The 27,721-nt window shown below is 35.6% G+C and overlaps 1 protein-coding gene across 2 annotated transcripts in view; it reads left to right on the plus strand.

Annotated features, from left to right (window-relative positions):
* Positions 1–27,721, plus strand: part of SCAF8 (SR-related CTD associated factor 8) — an 88,936-nt gene that overhangs the window by 36,436 nt on the left and 24,779 nt on the right. Inside the window, exons 9-20 of one of the 2 annotated variants that reach the window (XM_038131923.1) lie at positions 279–396; positions 3,121–3,252; positions 3,378–3,490; positions 3,973–4,166; positions 6,356–6,456; positions 8,089–8,202; positions 8,839–8,995; positions 10,141–10,271; positions 11,250–11,394; positions 11,911–11,991; positions 12,584–12,805; positions 13,459–15,175. In XM_038131923.1, coding sequence (XP_037987851.1) covers positions 279–396; positions 3,121–3,252; positions 3,378–3,490; positions 3,973–4,166; positions 6,356–6,456; positions 8,089–8,202; positions 8,839–8,995; positions 10,141–10,271; positions 11,250–11,394; positions 11,911–11,991; positions 12,584–12,805; positions 13,459–15,161 — 3,211 coding nt within the window. In that variant the 3' untranslated portion in view covers positions 15,162–15,175. Of the gene's footprint in view, positions 1–278; positions 397–3,120; positions 3,253–3,377; positions 3,491–3,972; positions 4,167–6,355; positions 6,457–8,088; positions 8,203–8,838; positions 8,996–10,140; positions 10,272–11,249; positions 11,395–11,910; positions 11,992–12,583; positions 12,806–13,458; positions 19,406–27,721 lie in introns of those variants that run through there. The other variant, XM_038131922.1, reaches the window with a different exon arrangement.

A 27,721-nucleotide genomic window follows, 5' to 3' on the forward strand; every position in this document is an offset into this window, starting at 1 on the left:
CAGTTTTCTAAATTAACAGACACATTTTACTATAAGTCTGTGTTCCGGAATATTTTTTGACTTTAGGATAAAGTTAGCATGTTCTTTACTTTTTATAGTTATATTTATACAGTTGATGGAATAGTGATGATATTAGAAGGTTGAACTAGCTCCATTGTCCTCATTATTTTACATTTTAGTTAAACTTGAAACCCAGTTATGAAGACCTATTTACTAACTGTTTAAACAAACAGAAAAACTGTAGGCTTTTTTTTTGTTTTTTTTAAATTTCATTTTAGGCCATTAGTACCAGAATCTGTGAACAACTCACTTTTTCACCAACTAGCTGAACAGCTACAGCAGCAAAATTTAGAACATCTCAGACAACAGCTTCTGGAGCAGCAGCAGCCTCAAAAGGTAAGAACTCCACCTTGTGGCTATGTAGTAATTTGTGTTCTCCTCTGATTTAAAAAAGCATATTCGAGGACAAAAAAATTGTGTTGTTATTGGACAGTTTTTGTATAATTAAAGTCTTTATCGCTAGCTGACCATGTAACAGAAGCTTGCAGAGTAAATGGGCTAAGTGGAAAAAAGTGCTTAAAGCAGAAAAAAAACCCACAACCAAATGTGTGGGGAGTACATTTTGTTTCTCTTAGGAAAGAGTACTCATTAGGTGAATTAGACATGACTGTGCTTTGGCTGTTCAGCTCTTTACATGGGGAGAGAAAAGCTTTCCCATGCTTGCAGAAGGAATAAGGCGAGCAATAAAGTGATTATGCTCCTGTCTCTGAGGGGAGGACAGAATAGAGACTGTGGGTAGCTTCAATTTCCCCAGGTTTTATGTCTTGACTAATAATTGATGAAATAATTCTGTTGAAGAATCTGAGCTAAAGTATAATCACGTATTTCCTGAGAAATTATTCATTAAGAACTGGTGCTTGAGATAACCCAAGGTTCCTCTTAACTATATGAATTGTGTCCTCTCTACACTGAAGTAACTTGGCTTATTTCTACTGAGACTAGTCCTCTGTACTTAATTGTTCTTTTTCCCTTGTGATCCCATTCAAAAAAAAAGCAAACCAAAACAAAAGTATTTTGTCTTGGTCCTGGCCAAGTATGAAGTGGACTTTCATGTGGAGTATTTGGATCTAGTTTCACAGGAAAATAGAAATCTCAGATTGAAAGAAAATACAAGGGATCACAAACTTAACAAACATCTGTTGGAGACTTTAGTTCAAGCTGTGCAAAGACCTAGTCATAGAACCATTGAGTAGTCAGGGTAGGAAGGGACATTAAGATCATCAAGTCCAGCTGTCACCCAGCACTGCCACCCCTGAACCACTAAACCACATCACCCAGCCCAGATCCAGATTACCTCTTAAACTACACCAGGGATGGTGACCTCACCACCTCCCTGAATAATCTGTTTCACTGCCTGAGTCAAGCGGCTCAGCTTTCAATCAAGAATGCCATTTAAGCTTTGAATTTCTGACTTTATTAATTTTTACTAGATACTGTTTGTTTACTGATTTATTTTCATTTCTCATTTAAGTGTAGTAAATGGAAAAGAATATACAGCATAGCTACAGACTAAATAGTTTTGGGTCTTGGTGGATATCTAGCCATTTCTGTTTCTAAACACTAAAAATATTGTAAAGGAATAAAGCAATGAGGAATGATCTGTTGAGGAGCTTTTGATGTGTCATATCAAAAAGTATTTGTCTAATTTGAAAATAAAAATATTGAATGCCTACTTTGTTGTAAAATCAGCAAAATCAAAGTTTACAATATATTTAAAAGTAGAACGTTTAGTTGATTCTCCCCTTACTATTTAATTTTGTACTACAAGGCCTGATGAATTTTCCCTTCAGATCCAGTCTTCTTGTCTGGTCAGTATGGACAGCAAGGGTTTTTTTTCACTTTGGTTACAGCTAAAAGATACAAACTGCAGCTGGAACTACTTTGTAGTGACTGCAGTATGTTATGGGTAATATTTTCTTTAATTCCATGTGAGAAAGATCAAAGGGAAAGAGAAGGAAAGATAAAGCACAAAACAAAATTATTAGGCATCTGATGAGGAGCAGAGGGAAAGGGAGGAGAGGACAGAAGATAAAAACAGAAGGAGCAACAAGAATTGTAGGCATTGATACCAAGAAACAGATGGTTGAAGAATAATTAACTATAAGGAAAATGAGACAAAACATTCTGTCAGAAGGCAAATAAATAACCTGAATTATAGTAGAATATTTTTTTACAAACTTGTTATAATATGTTTAAAAAATACAAAGATAAAATTGTTACTACTAGCCATTCTGCTAATTTCCTGTCATTCTCTGGGTAGATAGAACATGTAGGATGTGTTTAATTGAAAATTAAAATATAGTGAGGATCACTGAAATGTTAACCTGCAGTAATGGATTATAGATTTTAAATTGCTTTTCAAAATTTTTCTCATATGATTTCTAAATATTTTAATTTCATTTGTTCTAGTTCTTGAATTATCTTGTACCTTAGAGATATTTTTTCCAAATCTGTACTTTCAGGCAATGCACAGGTTGTTATAGCTTTTTCTCTAGCAAATCATCAATACCTTGAGTATTCCACATTCATTAATTTTGGTGTTTTTTCAGAGCTGCTTATTTTGTTAGATCTCTTGAAATTGCCATGTTGACACAAATGGCACAGCTTCCTCTCTTATTTTTCAGTAATTGCTTGTCTGAAATCATTCACTGTAAAAAAGTTCAGGCTAGTGTAAATTTTTTAACTAGTTCAATTGGTATTGCAAATATTTTTATTATGTTAGTATCAACATTTATTAATGCATATGCATGGGGGACAAGTGGGTGTCTTTCAGGGTCACTGTCCATATGGCTACCCTGTGAATTTCTGTTTTGAAGCAGTAAATTGTGTACTCTGTGTGTACTGTAGTTTTGTTATTTAACAAATAGATACTAATCCTTTGTAATCAGAAATATTAATTATTTCAAAGTTTTGTTTAAGGGTGATACCATAAAAAAGGAGTGGAATGGGTTGATAACCAGTTCAGCTTTCATATTAATGAGAAATAGGAATATTATTTTCGTATAGTATTACATTTGTGATTGCAAGGGGCTTTACGGTATATTATAAACTGTTATTTAGGCAAGCCCTGAGGAGAATCAAGAAGGAAATTTTGGTTCAGAGCACTCTGCATCACCATCACAAGGGAGTAGTCAACAGCAGTTTTTAGAAGTGGAAGCAAATGTAGATGATTCCATGGATATTCAACAACAGGTAAAACCATTTAAAATTTTATTATAGAAATTGAAAAGAAGACACAAACTAACATGATTCCAAGTCATATGTATTGTGAGTAAATTTATTAAGTGTAATTGAGCATCTTTTGTGTCTGATCTCAGGACATGGATATAGATGAAGGTCAGGATATTGCTGAAGAAGAGATTTTTGAACAAGAAGAAAAGAAATCAGCTGTTCGTTCAAGATCAAGAACTCGTTCAAGATCTCGTTCAAGGTTTTGTAATTACCTTGTATTAAGTAAAGGAAATTTTTCTGAAAAAAAGTTGCAATTTGTGATTGTCAGTCTTAATTCTGTGTTTTCCAAAATTGTCATAAGCAGTTTTTGGCAATGAAAAGACATGTTCATTTAATATTTGTCTGTTAGATGCAGACTTTTGATATGACAATTCATTTGCCATGTGGGTGATTTAACTGAAATTTTTTAAGACCTATTCAGGTTACAGAAATCGCTAAGACAAGCCAGCTGGACAGGCTTTCTGTGCCAGAGAATTAGGTACTGTAGATACAGAACATTTGAATGTGTTTTGTTTTAAAATGTATATTTTGTTCCTCACCCAAATGGCATTAAGTTTATTTTCTGAAGCAGTTTTAGTGAATATAATGGAAATATCTGTGTAGTGCCTAAAGTTTATAGTTAAAAGACAACTAACAGTATTTTTTTTTTAACTCAGCATACTAAAATTAAGTATTTTGTAGGTCACCAAGAAAGCGAAGGTCTAGATCACGGTCTGGTTCTCGTAAGCGGAAACACAGAAAACGTTCACGCTCGAGATCAAGAGAAAGGAAGAGAAAGTCATCTCGGTCCTACTCCAGTGAAAGAAGGGCTAGGGAAAGGGAAAAAGAACGCCAGAAAAAAGGATTGCCTCCTATACGGTCAAAAACACTAAGCGGTATGTAGCATCTGCGTAGTGCTTTAGTAATGTATGTTTAAATGGAAAAAAAAGCTTTGTTTTCATTGACAGAACAAGATTTTATCTTGACTACTTATATATTTATAGGTGTAATTTCTGGTGTTTCTTGCAGCTTAGGTATGTCATGTCATCTTTGACAAGAACAAGTGTCATACTCTTCTACTACTCTTTTACTCACGCTTGCCCCACTGATTATGCTTCTAAACAGAGAGCAGCAAGGGCTGTCTCTAAGTTACAATCTTTTCTCTTTAGTGCTGTCTGTAATTTGGCATTTGAACGTGTCCAGCAGTTGGTCTAAAAATTGTTAAAATGTTACAAGTGTGTGGTGCACACTTCGAACACTTTGATGGAAATCTTAGAGGCCCAGGTTTTAAAACGTTTACATTGTTTTTAAAATAGATTTTCAGAGGAATGTAGCACCAAAGCAGGTGGAATTTGCTAGTGTAAGACAGACCATAATAGTGGTATCTTAAGAAAGCATTCAAAAATCAAGTGGATTTCGGCCTCTGCAGAGTGCTGCTGTGTACTGCTTTCATTTCCACAGAGAATTTATGTCCTTAAAAAAAAGGAAGGTAGTAAGGAGAAAAATAACTTCCTCCACCCGGTTACTTAAATCAAAGGGAATGTATTTTGAGAATTTAATTTTGCTCAGATAGGTTATAAACTGTTTCTGATATAGTTTTGCATTTATCTTGTGTATTAGAACTATATGGTTTATGCGACAAGAAAGCAGCTCAACTCATTTTTGTAAAGGAAAGAATGTTCTGTTCTCTTCACATTAATATTTTATATCATTCCAAGGTGACTTTAAACTGGGGACTGTATTACAGTTTAGATGAGCTTTTTTTCCCCCTTCTTCTCTGTTTTTTCACATGAAAAGAGACAAATTGGTTTTATGGTGTAGATTTCTCTGAGAAGTCTACAAGGCAGGGAGCTATAATCAGAATGGTTGGGAGCTGAAAGACAGAGATGTTAAGTAACCTAATGAACAGCTGCAGCATTTAAAGTCTTGTGAAATTTAAAGGAGATACTAAGTAGGCTAAGTGAAGTGGGGAAACTTTGCAGGAGGGAAGTGATTAAATAAATAAGTAATTCACCTGACAAGTGTTCTACTTCATGAAATTTGTTCAGTGACAGCCACTATTACTTGTTGAGATCTGAAGAATTGTTTCCTAGAGCTTAACACCATGAGCTACAAAAGGGATATCTATAAGCATGTAAGGAACAAGTTTTGTCGAAGAGAAATCTTACAGCTGGTCATTCTCAGCGCTGCAGAGTACTAATGTCAATCGAAAATATCAGTTGACAGAATGCACAGCTCTGTCACACAGCTCTTTGGTTCACCAGGATTGGTACAGAAAGGAGATGTGATGTATCAAGATAACGGTGAAGAAGGAATGTTTCCTTGGTAAAGGGTAGGGCAGACCAAGATATCCAAGCTGCACATATAGATTGGGTAGTATTTGGAAGACAGAGGAATTGAAACCATGTACATATGGGAGAAGGAAGTCTTGGCTCATGTCAGCGAGTGTTTGTGTTTGGCGAGGATGGGTGGACGTTTGGAAGGCAGGGATCTGGGCTTGTGGTGGAATTGACAAGAATCATAAGTATGATGTATGTCTTCAGCCTGATTGGCCTTAGATAAATTTCTTTCCAGGTTTTTGCCCATGGTAAATTAATAGTATTGTTGCTATTTTCAGTTGAAAATGAAGTGTATAATACTGCTGTATTAAGTTCCATCTGTAATACACTTTTAGCCAGTTAGAACTTAGTCTTAGTTTGTTAAATTTGACATGAATCCTAAAGGCATGCGGTTTTTAATGGAAAGTGGAAGAAAAATGTTTTGGGATTTTTTCAGAAGTAATTTATAATTCAGTTTACCATAGCTGATTATGTACAGAATTTTACAGTTCTGTTTCTATGAAAACAACTATTTTGTTTAAAAGAAAATGGAACAAGAAGAATGTGGTGAATATGTTTGGTGTTGTTTAACCCCTTATCATTTTTGTTAATGTACTTAATCTCTATAGAATAAGTAATAGTTTTAGCATTCTTGAGTTTTTAGCAGTGATTTCCAGGTAGTTTTAAGACCTTTGACATTCATGCTATAGAGTATTTCATGAGCTAACATTCAGTATTTTGATTGATGTGGATGTGTCTCTTGACAGTTTGCAGTACTACTCTTTGGGTAGGTCAAGTAGACAAGAAGGCTACACAGCAAGATTTAACGAACTTGTTTGAAGAATTTGGACAAATAGAGTCAATTAATGTAAGTAAGCATGTTGCTATGCTTTTTCAGAAATGTTAGACTAGAAACTTAAGCATGCTTATGTCTTTGAATTCCTCACAGCTGCCTAAACTTGTATTTAGGAGACTTTTCTATCACAGTTAAAAATTGTGGCCATGATATTTGCCACTTGTTTTTGATCAACTCTGTTTTGAAACACTAAAGACAGTACACTTCAAGGTAAAAAGGCTCTTCCTAAGCCCTAGCACTTTATGCAGTTTTTAAACCAGGGTTTAACCAAAAAGTTATGGTCGTTCTGGTTTAGTGATGTATCATGCAGCAGGTATCATTTTTCCTTGGCCTAAGGACACCTACGGATGTATCCACATTGTTCTTGGTTACTTTCCAAAAAGAGGATTCCTTAAATAGAATCCTTCTTTATAAAACATTTAGAAGAAAAGAAATTGTACTGCAAACAAACATTTATTCTAAAATGTGACATTTAAAAAGATGCTTATAATTGGGACATACAATTCTCATTACTTAGAGTAATTTAGAGTCAGGTGTTTAGAGTAGTACCTCAGTTGCCTATAATTCAACTTCAAAAGAAAGTATTTTTCTCCTAAAACAGCACATCTGCATGAGAGAAATCTGAGTTTTCCTCTTGCTTCAGCAGTCTTAAAATGCTTCTTGTGCAATTTCATTCATTTCAGATGAAACTTTTACTGTTTTCCTGTCATGTTAATATATTCAAATATGTAATTAATAAGGAATACTTTTTTGTGACTTTACAGAGTCTTCTAAAAAGTTTCACAAGTGAAAAAGCCAGCCCCGTAGCCAGATATTTAAACCTCATTTTGATTTGCAGGGGCTGTCAATTAAGGAAAGTAATGTAACAACTATACATAGTGCCTGTTATATTTCAAAGGCAAACCATATTGTAGACAGTTCATCCTACGCATTCCACAAAGCTTAAGTACCTAGAATAACAATGTATATCTTAATGCAGTTCTTAGAAAATATGTTTACAGTCTGTCATGTAACATGTTTGTTCTGTTACTATGTTCATTTAAACAGTGTAAAAGCACACCAAGATTTTTGACTGAAACGGATATAAGCAATTGTCATTCATGACAATTTAGCTAGCATAAGCTTGCAAAGATTACATGCTATGTCATACAATAAATAAAAACCAAAAAAACATGCTATACATACATGAATACAGTAAAACATTAGAAAAAAATCATATTCAGGAATGAGAAGTCCACCCTTTAAAAATGCAATATACTTTTAATCACTATTTTGCTCCTCTGTGAGAGGTTATTGCTCAGCTCACAGAGAATCTGGAGCTTAAGAAGAGGTAACAACCTCTGCAACTCTGCATTCTGTCATAACGTAGCTCCCAGTCTGCTCCTTGTTCAAATCTTTCATGTCATTTATAGCACTCATTCTTTCAAGAAGCTGCTGCTTCTTGAAAATGTTGTAACTGAAGTAGCCTGCCAATATCACTCTTAAGTTTTCTCAATGCCCAAACTTGTTAATGTGGCCGATTAAGGTAACAATTGTTTACAGTGTAAGCCTTTCCTTCTATAGTATTAGTATTCAATTAGTGTTGTTGCATAATCTGAAGTACTGATTTTCCTACTTTTTCAAACCTCTGCTGTTTTTCCATAGATGATTCCCCCAAGAGGATGTGCTTATGTCTGTATGGTACATAGACAAGATGCATATCGTGCTCTTCAGAAACTTAGTTCTGGGTCATATAAAATTGGATCTAAAATTATTAAGGTAAGGTGATTTCAATCCTAAGGATGCTGTCCATTTCAAACACAGTACAATTCTACTATGATGGTGGTCTTTTAGCAGCTGTTCATTCAAATGTACAATGTGGAAAAGAAGAATGAAGTAGTGAGGTGTAAACTGCTTTTTTCTCTGTGTAAAATGCAGCTTTTAACAGGCAATATGAAAGGTAGAAAAACTACTTGATCTTTAGTAAACACCTGGACATAGTTCACATACATACAGCCTAAGTCCCGTACCTGACCATTTGGATCACTTAATATTAAATTTTATAGTAGTCTTAGAGATAAGTATTTTTTTAAATGTTATAGGGGTTTCTTCTACCTGCTTGATACTTTAGGGTAAATCCTTGGAATGCTGTATTTTTAATTTCCTCATGTATATGTTAGGATTAATGTAGAACAAATTTAAGCTTTCTGATGTAATTAATCATAAGTGTACCTGTTGTAGAGGCCAAGTAAACTTCTTGCAGATTCATGTAAAATCCAAACAATGTTCAAACTTTTAATTAATAGACACTGAGGCTTGATGTGCAGTGACAGAAACTTGAAGGAAATAATCTGAAATATTCTGTTCCCAGGTTATATGATTTAACCAGACTGTATGATTGGGTTTTATTTTCAGATTGCTTGGGCTTTGAATAAAGGCGTGAAAACAGAATACAAGCAATTCTGGGATGTGGATCTGGGAGTTTCCTATATTCCATGGGAGAAAGTGAAATTGGATGATTTGGAGGGCTTTGCTGAAGGTGGCATGATTGACCAGGAAACAGTAAATACAGGTACAAACATTAACAATTCTGATAGTTAGACAATGTGTTTATTTTGGTAATTGCAAATTCTCAGGAAAATTATTTTTTAGGAAATACATAGTCTTTTTTCATTTCCTTAGATTTTTCCAGCTCTTTGTTTACAATATAAATGGCACTGAAATAATGAAATCTAGATTTTATTTTTAGATTAATCAACTAATTTTAGATTTAGTTGATTGTCATGACAATGAAGAACTGGTGACAGAGGATAATTAGTTTAGGGCAGTTAATAAGGTTAGCATATTTTAAGTGGTTTGAACTTCTTGTGCACTGGTACGTGAAATATTAATTTGTGTAGAAATTGTTATCTGCTTGTGATTAGGAAAGTTTTATATTTTAGTAAAAGGCTTAAGTTCAAATTAGAACATGTCCTGATAGGCACAGCTTAGCAGGACCTTATGGTATTTTTTCCATTAAGTCAGAGAGACAGGAAAACAAATTAGCCTTTATTCTGAAACCCAGTTGAGCAGTTTGTTAGGTTTATGAAAGATTTACTTGTACTGTAATTTCTTGAAACAGATCTGTCCTGAAATAAATAGTAGATGAAGACTTTTACAGTAGTGACAGTGATTCTTCAGGTAAAAATACAATCTTGCTTTGAGTGAAAATTGAGTATAAATGACAAAAATTAAAACATGCTATATTACTGAAATACATTCACTATGTTACACTCAAAGTACAAAATTCTTGAAGAGATGGCAGATGGAAGAAATGGAGGTTGTGGTGAGGTTTGTTTAACATCAGGATTCTTTCTCAATGTACAGTTGCCAAGTGATAACATAGGTATATTGGCTACAGGAGTTTTTAGAAAACAGGACCATACTCTATATTGCAAATTGTTAACAGAATGATGGGGGAAAAAGGTTGGGAAGTTTTGAAAAATCAGTTTGTATACAGGCAAAATTAAACAGCGTTGCAGGTAGATAAAGATGTTTTGTTCTTTAAAATACACAATAATAAATAATTGTACTCGTTCTTTTCAAAATAAGTTTGAGGGCTATTTGTAATGAATCTATGTAGATACTGGATTCAAATGTATTGTTTAACAAGGAAGACATCTAAACAAAAATAACACATTCATTATCTTTTTATAATAAAATACATCATTTTTAAAGAGTGGGAAACAGCCAGAAGCTCAGAAGCTGCTAAAGAAAATACTCAAACGACGCAGAGTGCTACAGTTGATAAGAGTACCGTTATTACAACACAGACAGAAGCTTACACACAACCAGTCACTATGCTGCAGGTTGGTATTGTCTGACTTTGCAAAAGCCCCACAGAACTGGTGGGCAGACTTTTTATTCAGTACAGGTAAACCTTAATGCTGAGTTAAAGTGATAAAATATTTTTGATTTAAGTCCTGCATCCATTAGTGTTCATCTCTGAAATATTTTAGAATAGTTGCCATGCATAATATTGAGTTTCACACAGTTGCTTAATAAGTTTTGTACGTATATTCTTAGTGTTTTATCTTTCTAAATGTGTATGGACATTTCCAGTTGTTGAACTGACATACAATTATATGAATGTTAATATATTTACATTTACTTGAATTGAATTTTGAGCTTTTTCCTCTTCGCAAAAATTGTCTTCAGTCTTCCTGTCTCAGCTGTCTCCTAATGTACACTGTGATCAGTATATATTTAAATATACATGTATATATTGCATTTATACTGCTTCTAATTACATCATTGGAAATATGATGCACTGTAACAAAATGCATAGCTCAAACAGAAATTCAAGGAATAATGAATCATTTTCAGGATTTCATCAGTATTATCAGCCTTATAATTATGCACACTAAACTTAATTTTCCAGTACTCTTCTAGAATACGTAAGTTTTTCTAGACACTAGAATCACTGTTTTCAAAGTGCCCCCAAATTGCTACACTATTTATATTTTTCTTCCTTTTCTGTCTCTGCATTTCTGCATTCACCCCTCTGTGATAAGTACATTTTTATTCTTGAATAGACATAGTGTTAGACTATATTTTTGGCTGTGTGAGAATGAAGTAAAGAAAAAATAGGATTCTTCCAGTGTCCTTGTTTGTTCATAGTGTACCATTTCAGAATGCAATCTAATTCTTCAGTGTTTGAAATATATACAAAGCCTTTGGTACATTTAGTGCTTGATGTCAGTTGCAGTTAGATCAGTTTATCCCTTTTAATGTCCTTGAATACTGTTAAATATTGAAGCTGCTTGTTTTTCTTTCCATGAAAAAAGATTCCAGTAGCTCCAGCTGTGCCTGCTGTTAGCTTGGTTCCACCTGCATTTCCTGTCACAATGTCTGTCCCTCCTCCTGGTTATAGCCCAATTCCTCCTCCACCCTTCTTGAGAGCAAGCTTCAACCCTTCACAGCCACCTCCAGGTAGGTCAGTTAAAATGAAATGCAGTGTGTAATGAGCATAGGCAGTTAGTGTGCCTCTGTGTACATCAAAGTTTTCTAATAGCTACTGGTTACTGTCTGAGTGAGTTGGCCTTTGACTCCTAAATTACATACTAGATTAAAATTACTTTTATCTAACTTGGTATTATTTTTACCAGTGTATTCTCTTGAGAATAAGAATCCCAGCTTTCTAACTTTGTGAAAAATTAAAATTTAAAAGTGCTTAAAATCCATCTCTTTCCTTTTGAAAGGTTTGAAACTCTTGATTTTCTTCTTTGTATGCTACTGGTAGATATCACTTAAAGATGCACCTGCCGATCATCTGTAGTGAAGATGAGGTTGTTTTTGAAAACAGTAACCACTGTTGCCTCTTCCTATTAATATATTGTTTGCCAGTGTACAGTGGCACAACTTTTTGGGATAAATAATGTAGACAATCTTTTACTGCAAAAGTTTATTTGCTTTTCATGTAATCATTTGTCGTTTTTTTCCATATAGGTTATATGCCTCCTCCAGTTCCACCTGTTGTCCCGCCACCTGTTGTCCCACCACCTGTTGTCCCACCAGTTGTTCCAACACGTAAGTTTGATTGCTCGAACAATAGTTTGTGTGGGATGAAAAGTTTACTTTGCTTATATACTCCTTGTTATTTAATCAAAAGCAAGTTAATTCTGTATAATGGGAAATAACAACACAGAAATTGTTGTTTAGCTGGTTTAAGCAGGCATTGAAAAAAGACTTACAGAGCTTTATATTATGACTGAAAAATTATACCTAACATGGAGTTAAGTTGCAAACAGTTAATTATTTTTATGCATAGTTCAATATTTGGACCTTTCTAACATATGTAGCTATTACTGGAATTATTTGGTCTTAGTCACTGAATAATATATAAGAATTTATTTTAGTTTAACATTCTAACTGTATTCATTTAACATTTAAAGATATGTTAGAGGACTGATTCCTTAGGTTTGCCTGCAGCTCATGATCTCTAGAAAAAAACCCTAAATATTACATTGCTAATTGAGGTTAAGAAATTTATTATCAAAAAATGTACCAGTGAGGATAATTAATTTCACTTCTTCTGATTTATCAGCCTGACTTCTACCAAACTAAATTTGAAAGTTTCACTATATGATTACTGTGATACATTTCTGTTATATCTCTACAGCTTTAGTACAGCCTCCATTACCAATTGCACAAGAGACGATGAAGGATGTTCCTTTTGCTGGCCTTGTTCTACCAGTTGGCACAGTTACTAGCAATCTAGCTACTCCAACATTATCTGCTGGAAGTGTTTTTAATCCTCTGCCAATCAACAAACCAGAATCAGATGACAAAGGACCACATCTTACAGACCTTCAGATTTCTTCCAGTGAAAACAATAGATCTGGTGAGAACTGTTGTCATTATATGATATGATCCTGTACAGGAAGCATCATACTCTGAGAGATTTTTGCAAATCATCGTCCATTGAGCTAGTAACTGTAGAATAGGAGGTTTTGGTCTGGATAGGGTATCATTCTGAATTTAATTTGGGGAAGTGGTGAGAACCGTCTTTGTCATCATCTGATCAATGACTTCTAGCAGCTTATGCTCAAGTATGTTTTTCTCCTAGTCTCAAGAAGTAAAGCTGAGTCTGGGAACTCATCAGAAAACTTCTTAAAAAAGCAGTTTGATTACACAAGTAGCAATGGAAAGGAGCAGGAGAGGGTAGGGTAGTATAACATCTATAGAACTTCATCAAAGATTTTAACAGTTTCATTGCATAAATTGGGTGATGGCTGTGGGGTTTGTTAATTTTAAGCTGCTCTACAGTCTTTACTATGTAGAGACATTCATTTCTGTGGCATAATGTCTATGTATCACCGATGTGATTGAAATAATATATATTAGTTATAGAAATGTTAAAACCTTAAATGTATAGAACCTGAAATTAGTTCAGGTAACGCATGAGTGCATGCGTTACCTGAACATGGAATAAACTGCATTTTGTGTTAACACTGGTGTTTTTTGTTAATTGTTTTTCTTGTCACTGCATTTCAGTGCAAAGTGATGTCTCAAGTACCTCTGGACTTGTTGGAGGAGTGCAGCCACCCAGTGTCTCAAGCAATTCTGGTCTTACTGGAGAAGGGCCACCATCCACTGTCTCAAGTAGCTCTGGGCTTGCAGGGGGAGTACAGCCACCCAGTGTTTCAAGCAGCTCTGGACTTGTAGGAGGAGTGCAACCGCCAACTGTTTCCAGCAATTCTGGTCTTGCAGGAGGAATGCAGCTACCTGCTGTCTCCAGTAGCTCTTCTCTTGCTGGCGGGATTCAGCCAACTAATGCCTCAAGTAGCTCTGGACTTACGGCTGGAGTGCCACCACCAAATGTCTCAAGTAGCTCAGGGCTTCTAGCTGGAGTTCATCCACCTGGTGTCTCAAGCAGCCCTGGCCTTCTGACAGGAATGCAGCCACCCAGTGTGTCCAGCACCTCAGGAGTTCTGGCAGGAGTACAGCCACCGAGTGTTTCAAGCAACTCCGGGCTTCTCATAATGCCACCACCCAATGTTTCAACTAGTTCTGGACTTATGGGAGTGCCACCACCAAATATTTCAAGTAATTCTGGACTTCTGGCAATGCAGCATCCAGCTGCAGTTCCAAACATGCCTCATTTAAATATCAGTAATCAAAGAATGCCAGGAATGCCTCTTATAGATATCCGTCCAGGCCTAATGCCCCATTCGCCTGGACCAAGGTTTCCATTAATGCAGCCAGGAATGCCACCACAGCGTACTATTCCTCCTCCCGCAATCCTTGATCCATCTCTTCACCCACCACCTCCTCGAGGTCCTTTTCCTCCAGGAGATATTTTTAATCAAACAGAAAGACCTTTTGGAACACCAGGAAGACAAAATATCGATAGCATTTCTAATCCAGAGAAAAGGCTACCACTTGGAGGTGATAACATTCAACAGGAGGGGGACAGAGATTATCGCTTTCCTCCGGTGGAAAACCGAGATAATCTTAACAGACCATCTCCAGTGGATGTCAGAGATTCTGTTGGACGACCACCAGTTGATCCAAGAGAGGGTATAGGAAGGCCTCCAGTTGATGGAAGAGAACACTTTGCTAGACCACATATAGACATGAGGGAAAATTTTGGAAGACCAAGTATAGATAACCTTGGCCGAAGAGAGCATTTTGGTTTCAATTCAGACAAGCACTGGGGACAGAGAGGAGATTATGATGAAAGAGAGCACCATGCCTTCCCTATTTATGGTGGCCCTAAAGGCTTCCATGAAGACCGAGAGAGGTTTCGGCATGTAAACTATAGGTTTGATAGTAGAAGTGGTCCCAGTTGGAATAGAGGATTTGAACAAGATGCTCACAGAGATTTTGATGACCGCAGAAGACCCTGGGAAAGACAGAGGGATAGGGATGACAGAGATTTTAATTTTTGCAGAGAAATTAATGGAAATAGGTTTGGAAGAGACAGAATGTCAAACAACTGGATCCCGCCTCCACATCCACGGGTTTTTGAATATTTTGATGGGGCCACTTCTCAACGCAAAGCTGATAATATGCCCCAGGTAAATGGTGAAAATACAGAGACAGAAAGTCAGCCACCAACTGCACAGGTGCAGGATGATCCAGAACTTTATGAAAAACTGACATCTTCTGTCGAGATAAACAAAGAGAAGAGTGACACAGAAGCTGATATAGAGAGTGAACCAGTGGTAGAAAGCACAGAAACTGAGGGGACATAATCATCACTCAGTAGGTAAAAGATACCTTTTGTAAAGTTGTCATCTCTCTGTAATAGATAAATGGCTGACTGGACCGTAGCAGTTCACTTTTGTCTGCCAGAATTAAGTTAATCTGATGTTCATGTTCATCTTTCACTTAAATAACTGTACAACTGACTTGTATAGAACACTGTTCTTAATTTGAACATGGTAGGTAAACGTTTTTTGCTTTTGGGTTTTTTTTTAAATTTTATTTTATTTCTTTGGTAAAGCATAAACTTGCCCCCAATTGCTTTTAATTTCACAATGATAAATTAACAGCTTGTCAAACAAAGACTTCCTATGGAAGAAAATGGAATTTTTAGATACTACCCTTTTAGTTTGGCTATCAAAATTGTTATACTTGAAAACAGGTGCTGGTGTATCTTGTCCGTGTTTTTAGGCTGCTGCAGAATTTTAAAGTATAGATAAAACTGTGATATTTTATGTTCCTACAATTCGGCAGAAAAAAAAAATGGCCCATGTTACTTAAGGAGCATAACACAGAGATTAAAAGTGATTTTGTAAAATCTACACTATAGTCTCTGTTTTCTCTAAAGAAAGTGTTTGTGATTTGTTCCTCGTACTGCAGTGGGTTTAAAAAATGAAAAAGTACATTTTAATGTTGGGTGCATTTTGTTTTTAGATGCCAATAAAGCATATTTGTTTGATAACAGTGTTTTAGGTATTGTATTTTTTTAAAAGCCTGCAAGCTCTAAAAACTTGGAATAAGCTATGATATATGCTTAGCCAGTCGTTGCAAAAGGTTTATATTACTTTTGTAAAACCAATGCAACAGTTATATGTGCAAGAAGCATATGGTTTTTACATCAAAGATCATGCAGTCACATTAGTTTATGTAAATAACATGTATGTAAATACCTGTGTAAACTGTTTGTAGATACCACTTTTTCTGTGCGTGCCTGTGTATGTGCAAGCACTCACAGAATACTGTAGGCACGTCAATAAAATTGAAATGAAACTAGGTTGTGAAAATTTGCCTTTCACCTTCTTTAGGTAGTAAGAAAAAAAATATTTCACTGCAGTGCTGTAACGCTTCTATTTATCTGCTCATGTTCATTGTTACAATGTTCTTACTACTTCTAGAAGGTGGAAATATATACTGTAAGAATATGCAGTAGTATTCCAGCTTACTTTTTAAAATGCAGATATGCATGAAGCCAAAACATGAATTAGTATTTGCATTTTTTATTTTGTAATATATTTGGTGTTCTGGATAGATAGTGTTAGTGTTTGAGTACTTTGTGTTTAATTGATTTTAATGACTCAAAGCTCAGAAATGTTGCATGAAAAGTAAGCTGATGTTGGTCTAAAAACCCTACATGTTTTACCGAAATAAGAGTTAGGGGGTTGTGTTTTGGTGGAATAACATTGAAGTTGAACCTCTTTTTAAATTGTTGAGATGAATTGGCTGCTTAGGTAAATTAGTAGTGCTATTCTCTCCTGTTTCACCTGCTTTGCTGCTTGTGTATCCTTTCAATTGGAAAGGTTAAGCCGTAGGATGATGTCAGATTTTCAGTTTGTTCCATTTCACCAACTTCTTTCAAAATAAGTTTTGTTAAAATTCTGTGTCTGAAAGCACCCTTTCACTCAGTTTTAAGAAAGTTGTTTTCCTCTTGCATAATAAGATAATAAGGGTAGATTCTCTTACATGAATGCCCCTTTGGTAAAAGAAGCATTTTTAGCTCAGATTAGACTTTTGATCTGTAACATTAAAGCATTAACATGCAAGTTTTATTTCCCCTTCTGCTTCCCTCAAAAGGTTGAAAGTATGAAAACATCACATGAGTGTAAAGCATTAGCATGCCTTTGAACCTGGAAGCAAGTTACTCATGTGTGTGTAGTCCTCTTCCTCTGGATGGTGGGGTATTTTTTCATGCTGTGTCATGGTTCAGTTTTTCAGTTCCAGGGACTTCTATTCTGGGTAGTAAACAGACAGCTTAGTGAAGGTAGCCCTTGGAAAGAGTGGACTCGAATGAATTATTATCTATTGTGCAAGTAGTAGTCATTAGATATGCATTAAATAACCACTGCTTTGTAATGGACCTTGCTGATGTGTTTATTACCAGAACATGTCTTGGGAGTTAAGATGAACAATGTTGAAGGTAAATGTATTGTCACGGGCAGTCTCTGGCTCAAAGCTCAACCAGTGCTGCTGCACCAGCTACTCGTAGATTTCTGGCCAGGCAGATTCGATTGTGTGAAAGCCCAAAAGCACAAAATAGCTCTAAGGATATTTTATGAACTTCAGGGGTTTTATTTCATTTTAATATGTTAAGTTTGAAAAGCCTTCAGCCATAGGCCACAGAAATAAATACTCAAAATCAAACACATATTGGCAGTAGCTTTGCTTTTTAAACATTTTGTTAAAAACCTCCTGAAAACTAGAAGTTCATCTGTTGTTCTTCTAAACTGGGACTGGCAGTGTGCCAAGTTGTTCATAGTATGAGGATTTAGGTAAATTACCAGGTGAGAGTTGTTAAACAATTTGGTTGGTAGTGGTATAGAACAATGCATTTAATGAATCTATTATCTTTGTTAATATCTTTCAAACATTAATAAATTGGCTACTGTACATATGTGTTACACCATCAATTTCTAAACGCTGTTTTTTTGTAGAATAAAAGCTTGTTGTACAGTCTTCAGTTGCATTATGTTTACAGCTAGAACCGGTCAATTTCTTATTTAAATAATGTAGTGTGCAGATATGTATTACCAAAATATAGCCATGTTTAGAAACTTGAAGGGACTTTATATAAGTGAAACACTCTGGTTTCTTTATCTTGCCAGTAGGAAGTTTTAAATGTTTCAGAGCTGGAGTGAAGGCTTTCCTTTTTTATTGTAGATTAAGCCATCATAAGCCAATGTGTGCACTGAAAGGAACTGTCCTGACACCCAGACCAATTCTTTGATGTGATTCATGGGAGTAACTTTTAAATTTTGCTTTTGCAAAGAAGAGAGTGAGATTGGGATGGAAAGAAGATGGGGCCCAGGCATTGGGGTAGCAGTTCTGGCTTATGCTGATTTAAAGCTTGCTGTAGTGATGAAAGGTTGTGGGTTCTAGCAGCTGAAGAAGCTGATGTATGATCCACATAAGTAACAGATACATTGAAAAATACTTCAGGTACCTTTGCAGGCAACACATTGTAGTTAGGCATTCGCATTTACTTGAAAACCATATGCATCAGTAAGTTGTTTTATATATTTGCCTTTTTAAACAGGCTGTGGTTCTTTCACTGTAGAGCGATTGAGTAGAGCACTGTATCTATAAAGGTGAAATGTAGCCTTCGTTTGCTATAAGGACATGATTTCTTTGCTGAAGCCTTTTCCTGTGAAGTACTGGTATGCTTTCTTTTTATGTGTGGTACTTCCTTTTGTTGAAGACTCCACGCAATACATTCTGTTAGATTCCTTTGCTTCAGTAGAGCTCTATAACATACCTAGAGCCACTTAAGTGATTTAAATGACTTTGTGAAGTTAAGGAACTTTTAGCCTGAGTACTGTAATCAAGCCTGTAGTGAGGCATGCACAGGCATTCCTTAAGCACAGTTGGAAAATTATAAAATAAACTTACACCTAGAAGGTGTTTATAAGATAAGCCAATTTATTACAGAAGTCTCTGAATATACAGTTGGAGCAGTTTTGACCATGTGCAAGGATATTTGCTGCTAGTCAAACTGAAAGTACTCTTGGTTTTTTCCCCTTACTCACATCTTTGAGTAATTTGATTGGAAACTGTTAGAAATGGATCCTAAATTTCATTCTCTGTCTTTTCAGTAATGGTGACTTTTTGTTGCTTGATAGTGGGAGAGCTGAACAGTCAGAATCATCAAATGGTTTGGGTTGAAAGGGACATTAAAGATCATCTAGTTCCAACTCCCATGCCATGGGCAGGGACACTAGACTAGGCTGTTCAAAACTGCCTTGAACACTTCCAAGGATGGAGCATCCATAACTTCTCTGGGCAACCTGTTCTAGTGCCTCACCACTCTCACAGTGAAGAATTTCTATTTAATATAAGTCTGCTGTACATCAGTTTAAAGCCATTGCACCTTTTTCTTTGCTCTTGTAAAAAGTTACACTCCAGCTTTATAATTTTAAAACCTATTCAGAATATCAGGAGTCATCAAGAGTAACTGGACAAATTTTTGTTATTAATTCATATTATTAAAGAACCTTTCCCTTTTTTGTTGTTGTTGATTCAGGTAATTCAGTGCAATTAAAGGATCTTTCTTTCCCTGGTGTGACATCTACCGCTGATTCTTTTGAATTTTGCAGTAGTCAGATTTCTCTTTTGACTTCCTTTCCACAAGCAGATGTGCACTGTGAAGCCATTTACTGGTTTAAAAGGCATAAAGGCAGGATGTTCTTTTTTTAATTTGAAGCTGCTTATTTGAAAAGCATCTTTCCTTAATTGTAACTAGTCTTACATTTTTCTTTGAAGAGCTGTCACAGTGATGTTGTTAACTCCACTTATTTGGTACAAGTTCTTTGGGTGCATAATAAACATAATTCAATTAGTGTATGTACTTGATATTTCGTGGTCAAGAAAAGCCAAGTTGAACTACTAAAAAGAAAATTCATGACATCTCTTTCAGTAATAAATCACATATAGGATCTGAAAAGTGATTCTTGTCAGTGATGAGAGTCTCTTAATAGGGTTTTTGTTGAAGTTGGTAAGCTGTAAAATTGTATTTGCCATTATAATTTTATTCCTATCTTGCAAGAACTTGATGAAAAAGGGTTGTATCCTACTCATTAGTATCTTTTAGATGGTCTGCTATCAAAGATTAGAGGAGGCAATTCTAGCAGTCTAAGCACTCTTACAAATGAAGAGGTTCTTAAGATATATTGTACAGTCACAGATGAATGTGTTTTCTCTCTCCAAGAGTTTAAAGTGCACATTTCAGCACTTGCATACTAACAGTGATATTAGTTGTATCACTGGTTTACTAATCTTATTCTGTACTCTGTCATTTTTCTTTTAAAGCTAAGTCACTAGTGCTAATTTTAAATTTTCTTATCTAATGAAATCATACTAAAGCTCTCAGACAAGGGACTATTTTGTGCTTTGCAAAAAACAGTATGGTCAGAGAGCATTGTAACTTGTAAATAGGCTAGTTGAAATGTTTTTTAATGTTTTAATGCTACAAAATTCCTCTTGAATGATTTTCTGTATGCATATCTGTTTCATAATGGTTATGTTGTTCGCATTAGTGTGTGTTAAGGTTTGTGTTGAAATGCAGAACAGATTCTTTAAAGCAGAGAGACTTGATGTGTTTCTCAAACACTTCACAGCCATACTTCACAGGTAACTTCACAGCCATATCATTTTGCATACATTACAATTGTGTGCAAGCCAGTGCAAGAAATCCTTACTAGCTGAATAGGTGAAGAGTGTTAAAAGGATCTAGAATTGTTAACTCAGATGTAGGTCGGTAGGATTCACCTAAGCCATAGTTGCAGAGACTTTGGATCTGAATGTCACTTCCACACTAAATAGAGATCATATTGTAAGTAAAGTAGCTTTTTCTTGACAACAGCAGGAATTAAGTAGAAATAAAGTGTATTTCAGTGTCTAACATCCTTTCTAAAAATGCATTCACCTTCATCTAGTCAATGGAAGCTCTGTCACTGCCACCTCAGTCGATCAAGGGAAAAAATATTTTGGATTTATGCTGTTTCTGAGGTAATCACATCTCATGCAGCAATGCAGTGAAATGCAGTTTTAAGTGTGCCTTAAGTTTGTCCTTTTGAAAAGGACCACCTATTTCAAACTTCATGAAAAAATGAAGAGAAAATCTGTAGAATTTGAAATGTAATTTTGGGTTCAGTGATTTTCTTCCCGAAAATCTTTGTCATTTCAGTTGTGCAAATACAGAAGTAGTAAGTGTGCACTCAGCTTTAAAAATGTTTAGTGAAAGTTGTGCCAGTTTGTCCAGTTCATTTTCATTTTTTTTCACATGCTTGCATTACATTATTTTGTCAAGTGGTTCTATGACAGAATTCCTCTTGCAGTAAGTTAGAAACACCTTTGAATTATGTCATTCAGTTGCATAACTGATATGTTTAAATCTAGGACAACCGTAAGTCTTTACCTTGAACCTCATGGATCTTTTGTGCAGTATGACTAACAACACAGATAATTCACTGTTGAGGACCCTAGTGGTAAAGCTGTCTGTGATTAAAAGTAAAATACAGACAGCAAATTAAAATGCTTGCTGATTGTTTTGGAATTTTGCTATTCATTAAAAGCAAAATAATGGCATCTGTCAAATTCCATGTTGATTAGAAAACAATGTATTAAAACTATGAACTTGGAGAGCTGAAGTTCTATGAATTGATAAAATGAGTGAGGCACCCATTATTTTTGTTGGAATGTAAAACTTTGAAGTGATTAGGATAAAATGTTATTTTTACAAAATACTGAAATGTAATTTTTAAGTTTTGTGTGCATAGTGCTGGTAGTTTCTGTGTGTACACTTCACATGTGCTTTGTTCCTGCAATCCTTATTTCATGATCAGAAGCACTGTGGAAAACAGGAAAGTGGCATGAAATAGCATATTCTGGCAGACACCAGAAATACTGTACAGAGGGAATCTATATGTAAACCACTGAACAGATAATGGTCTTTCAGCAGCAATAGCTTGCTAGCCTAATTTGAAATGAGAAAAAATAGTTAGAAAGCATGAATAAACTTTTTTTTTTAGATTTGGTAGAAGTTAATGTGTGCATTCTGGTTAAGTATTTACTAATTAACAAACAAGCAAGCATCCAAAGATTTTAAGTACTCCTGAGCATTTTTCTTAGTATTGCTCATACCTCAATTAAAAATGAGCACCTCCTCACCCTGTCCAAACAACAAAAGACCCCCCCCCACAAACCTCAGGTAGGTGTAAATATTTGTAAGCTTACAAGGTTCTTGGAGGTACAACTTGACACAGATGTTAATATACCTGTTTGGGTATCTTTAAATAATAAATACTTTAGAACCCAGCCAAAAGCATGATGAAGAACCATGTCACTTGCAGGGAATATGCTAAACTGAAGTTTTGGTGTAAAATCCAAGATTATTTTGTTCCTTGTTTGTGTTACTTCCTAGTCTAAATACTGCCCTTGTTCAGGGTTCCACTCTGAATGCTAATTAGAGGATGTTCTGATTAATACCAGTGTAACCTGTTCAATAAGTAGTACATTCTATGTATTGCATCCCTGTGATACAGACACTAGTGAGAAGCTGGGATTGATGCTGTTTAAGGCAAAGCTATCACAGAAAAAAAAGGGGAGATTACCAAATTGTGTGAATCACCAATCTCAAACATCTCTGTTGAGGAATGTCTACTTATTACAGAGATAATGACTGATTACTTGTAATTATCTCAGTAGCTATAGGGGTGCATTTCACATTAGTGTCCCAGCTTCACAAGTGCTGGCTGCAGCAACTCTTGCATTCTGCTATCTGCAGAAAAAAAAAAAAAATTCTTGATCAAAGTTGTTATATTCATTCATGTTATTGCTAGAGAATTTAAAATAATGCTGCTTTAGCCTAAACCAGTATGTGTTATACAGCCTCACATGTTTACCAGTAGGACATGACCATTTCATTAGGTCCAGGATTTCAAACTCTGTCTTGGGTGTCTCAGTTTCTTTTTCAGGGGCCTTTAGAAGAGCAGGTGATAGCAAATTATATGGTTCTAATTTCCTTGATTTTTCTACTGCTTTTAACAGAAAGGTTTCTAGGGGATAATTTTTTTTCCCTTTCAGATTCTCTTTCCTGCGCAAGTATTTATGAGCAGGCAACCCTAGTAAAGATTTTTTTTTGGATTCTAAGAGTATGATGAAGTAGATTGTATAAAATGTCTGAAAAAAATTGCAAGCACTATACTTATATAGTCCTGTGCTAGGAAATTCATAGAGTTTGTAGAGAAAGCAAGCAAGCAAATTAAAGCTACTTGAATGCATTGGTCTTATCTTCTGGCTCTCCCAAAACGATTGTACTTTCTAAGTAGATCTTTTCACTGTAGCACATAGAGCATCCCTTTAATACATGGTCACTGTTCTTTGTTCAAAATCCATTATGTCCTCCAGCTTTCTTTTCTTCATCTGCATACTGTTGGGGTTTTTTTTTGAAAGCTTATGTTTTATTTAAATAGCATTTTTTTTCTTCAAAGGATTTTAAAAAATGAATGCACTAGGTTAATAAAGTTTTCTTACTTCATTTTAGAATGTGCTGCTTAACTCTCCTCAATAAATTTCCTTCTCCATGAAAAGTTCTTATATTTCTGTATTAATCAGAATAGAAGTAATGGATGACATGTAAAAAAAAAGAGAGAAATAAAAATTTTATTCAAAATTATATATATTTGTCATGATAGTCTGGTTCTAGCATGTTCAAGAATGTAACTAAAATGGCATTTTTCACACATCCTAGCAGATTATCCTGTCTCTAATATGCAACTTGAAAAATTGTGTGCAAGCTAGAGCAGCCTCAGGAGCTGTCCCATGCAACTTGTACATAGTAGTGAATACCAAAGTCTTGATTTTTCCTTTCCTGTTCCTCTCCTCGTCCCCAGATATTCTAATTATTCTTATTCAGAATAAAGAAATTTAAGCAACCAACAGATTGGCTGAAAGCTATAAAGAATTTCACTTTTCAGCTTGGAAAATTAATTTGTTCTAAATGTCTGTTATCTTCATACATTAAAGTAGACAAGCATAAGTCCAAAAGGAACAAATTGCGAAAGCAATTCTGTAAATAATGCTAGCATTTTTAGGGTTAAAAAGCCTGCTAAAGAACTGGAAAGATTGTACTTAATGGGCTGTTTTACTGAAAAATTACATTTTCTTAGTGGCCCTTCTCAAGAAATTTCATCATTATTCTTTTGTCTCACTGCTTTTTTTTTTTTTTTTTTTTTTTTCAAATCTGGGTCCTATTAAGCATCCTAGAATGCAGCTTTGAAATGACACATCTTGTCTTACAGTAACAGTGTAGCATTGACTTGAGCTATATTCCCCAAAACATGCAATACATTAAATTTATTATTGTGGAACTATCAGTGTATGTTTATATATCCGTTTTACAGAAGCTTATGGAAAGCTTAGCTGGAGAATTTACAGTCCACTGTGGAAGGAAACATAAACTTCAGTATTCACTCCTCCTTTTGCCATGCATGCTACATTTAAGGTCTTCCTGCAGCTGACACAGACTTGTTTTGTCTTCTGTCTTTGTCATGTCAAAGGAGTCAGAGTTAGACATGGGAGTGTTCACATACAGATTTAACTGCACATAATCTATGAAAATCAGTGGAATATTTAAAAATCTAAATATTTAGTTGGGGTTCTAAATCTAGCTTGCTATTAAACATTTGGTTGGTTACACCAGATTTTTTACACTATTTGGTGTCTTATTTATTTAAAGTAAAGCAAAACTAAATATTGTTGCATATGTAAGAAAGGTTCAGTCTTGGTGGTGGTTGATTTTGTTATGAGAGAGTACAAGGTTCCCAGTCTTATACTATAGAAAATGACATGCTGGTGAACTGTGAAAGGCAAAACCTTAAGTACCCTTACACTTGGCTAGAAAAATACCAACCACTACCTTTCATCTCAGGCTGTGAGGTAGTGCAGGGAGTGCAAATATGTCCAGGCAAACTGATGTGTTTTGCCAGGTGCACAGGCTTGAGACTGGATTAATATTGAGCCATACAGACACAAGTCCCCTGCTCATCCAGGGATTAAGATTTTTCTACCTGAGCCACAACAGTGGTATTACTAGAGCAGTCTTTTTATACTGAAGTTTGCCACATATTTAATATGTATAAAAAGAAGTATTTAAAGTTAGTATGTTTTTCAATATAATAATTACTGTCAAATCAGATTTGTGAACCAGGGGCTCTACTTGAAGGGAACCCAGTTACAAGCAAGAAAGATGATAAAACTACTGTAGATGCTTATTTGGATTGTTCTGGAGCAGAATTGTATCTGAAGATACTATAGGCTGTTCCTATTTCAATGTCTGAGGATACTATAGGTGGTTCCTACTTCGAGGTCTCATTTGCTGGGAAAAGGCCAAAAGTTAATTCTGAAACTTTTGTGATTCTCACCTTCCAAAATACTCTCAAATGCAACTTACGTCTGCATTTGTTTTCCCATTCCTCATGTAATCTTGATCATGCTAGGTAACAGCCAGCACAAACGTACTACATCTCATTGTCATCACTTCAAGAACAAGGATGTTCTTGGGTCTCCTCCTGTACCCTTTTGAATCCTTCAGATGCCATGGTTAGCCATTTCTAAAGACATTGAAATAGCAAATGTAGTGGTTTTCTTTAGGCACAAAAAGGAGTGATGAAACACTTCCCCAATTTTTATTTTCACCCTGATTTCTTTGGCAAAAGCATTTTGAAGTGAGCATTTCAAAGCTGCTTATTATATTACGGTTTCCAGTGTCTTCAGTCTGAAAGTAAAGTTTTGATGGGTTTTGAAGGAGCAGTTTCTATGTACTCATAGTGTTCCTCTATACTTTTCCTGCCTACATAGAGCAGTGGTGTCTAGCCAGCCACTGCAGCCTATTTCCTCACCTTCTTAAGAGAGAAGGTCCAGTGTGTCCCCAAAACATGCTGACACTTTCTGCAAAGGGCACCTTCTCTGGCTGTGTGCAGCAAGAGGAGCATGCAAAAAGAACAAGCCTGCCTTTCCAGGACACCTTATGCAGTATTTGAACCCTTCTTTGCAACAAGTCTCTGGACTTAGGGAGATGAGAATAGCAGCTGGATGAGTTGCTCCCCTGGTTATTTATCATCTGTACTGGTGCTCAGGGGCCTTACATGAATTGAAGGGGCAGCAGCTGCTTGTGCCTTTCATGAAGGGTGGCCACTTCTGCCATATTTGTTCTGAACACTTGAAATACCAAGCAGAGCCCTGAACTCTACTGACACCTGTGCAGTACAGGAGTTGCAAGGTCTTGTCTGTGACATGTGGCAAATGCACCCTTTCACGTGTGCCTTTTTGTGTTGCTTCTTTGAGAAAAACACTATTGCTTTTCCACTATTTAATTCTCTCCTGCATGAAATAGAGTTTGATGAATGCAAAAGTGGTGAGAGGAGTTCATACCCCCTGCTCATGGATATGGTGAGGATCCTATACTCTGCATCAGAGTGCCATTAAATTTGTTGTTTTCTAGTGGTGAAAAATTTAACAAATATTTCTTGGATCGTGCTATTTCTATAAAAGAACGTATATTTTCATCTTTTCTATATAGACTGCAGAATAAGAAATTTGAATTAGTTTCTTTTTATTCTTTTACCTTTTATCTTTATACTTTGTATCCTGTGTACCTGTACATTGATTCTGTGTACAGTGTGCTCCTTGATAAAATGCATTAGTACTTTATTAACTTTCTTCTCTCAAAAATTACATTTTTTCCACCTGAATATATCACAACCTAATGGACTTAGAGGAGGATGAAAAAATGAGCAGCCAAACAGCACACGAACTGGGAAATCTCTTCTAGTGGGACTGAGGAATGGATTGTGGGCAAGGAAAGGAGAGATCTTTGAAGCTCAATCACCTTACCTGTGGTTATTGATATAATATTTTATTCTGCATTCTAAAATTATGAACACTTTTATAACCAAATCCTTAGCAAGTTGTCAAGTGTCAGAGTATTGTAGGATTTTTCTTCTGAGAGAACCTCTTTTTGTGAAAATTAAACTGTATGGCAACTCCTCTCACAAGGGTGCAAATGTTGCATCTGAAAAATTTTATAAGCTCTTGCTGGTTTTGTCACTGATTCAACAAACCTGAGATTTTATATTCCTTTCTTTAATGCTTAGGTACTGATTGAGAATGTTTTGAGAATTGTTGGCAGTGACCAAAGGGAGATTACGGTGGTTTTGAAGAACTGTGAAACTGAAGGATTCGTGAGGGATGTTAAGTGAATTTACTGGGATTTACATATGTTTTCACTTGCTTATAATGTAGACTTAGTGCCTAACTAGCTGGCTGCTGCTGAGAGTTAATACTGTTATACTTTGGTATTTTGTTCTGCTTTTGATAATTTCAAACGTGCAAGAGTTTTGTTTATGTCGGCTTTGCAGACCATGACGGGTCACGTGTAACCCTGTCAACACTCAGGAGGAGTCTTGTAAACTAAGGAGAAATTATTACTAGCCACGATATTGATAAAAGTTATGTTAAAGGGGGAAAAAGTGATTTTCAATGCAAGAAATGCTGCTTTGTTTATGAGAGTAGGGTGTCTTTCTTAGTTTGATAGAAACTATGAGGAGAAACAGCTAAGATAACTGAGTTAAAATCTAAAAGGTTCTGCAGGTATTTATTTCTTTAAATTTTTGAAGGACATTCTGATCTTTTTTCACTCTTGCTTGTAGTTAAGATGTTTTTTCTTTCCTGGATTTTGCTCGCACTTCATTCTATTTATTTCCCGAGCCTGGTGACTCGCTGCTGTGAAACCAGCAGAGGGTGCCCAGCGCATGCATAGTGATTGCTGTTTCTTACAGCC

The sequence above is a fragment of the Motacilla alba genome, chromosome 3 (assembly GCF_015832195.1).
Source record: "Motacilla alba alba isolate MOTALB_02 chromosome 3, Motacilla_alba_V1.0_pri, whole genome shotgun sequence".
NCBI classification, from domain to species: domain Eukaryota; kingdom Metazoa; phylum Chordata; class Aves; order Passeriformes; family Motacillidae; genus Motacilla; species Motacilla alba.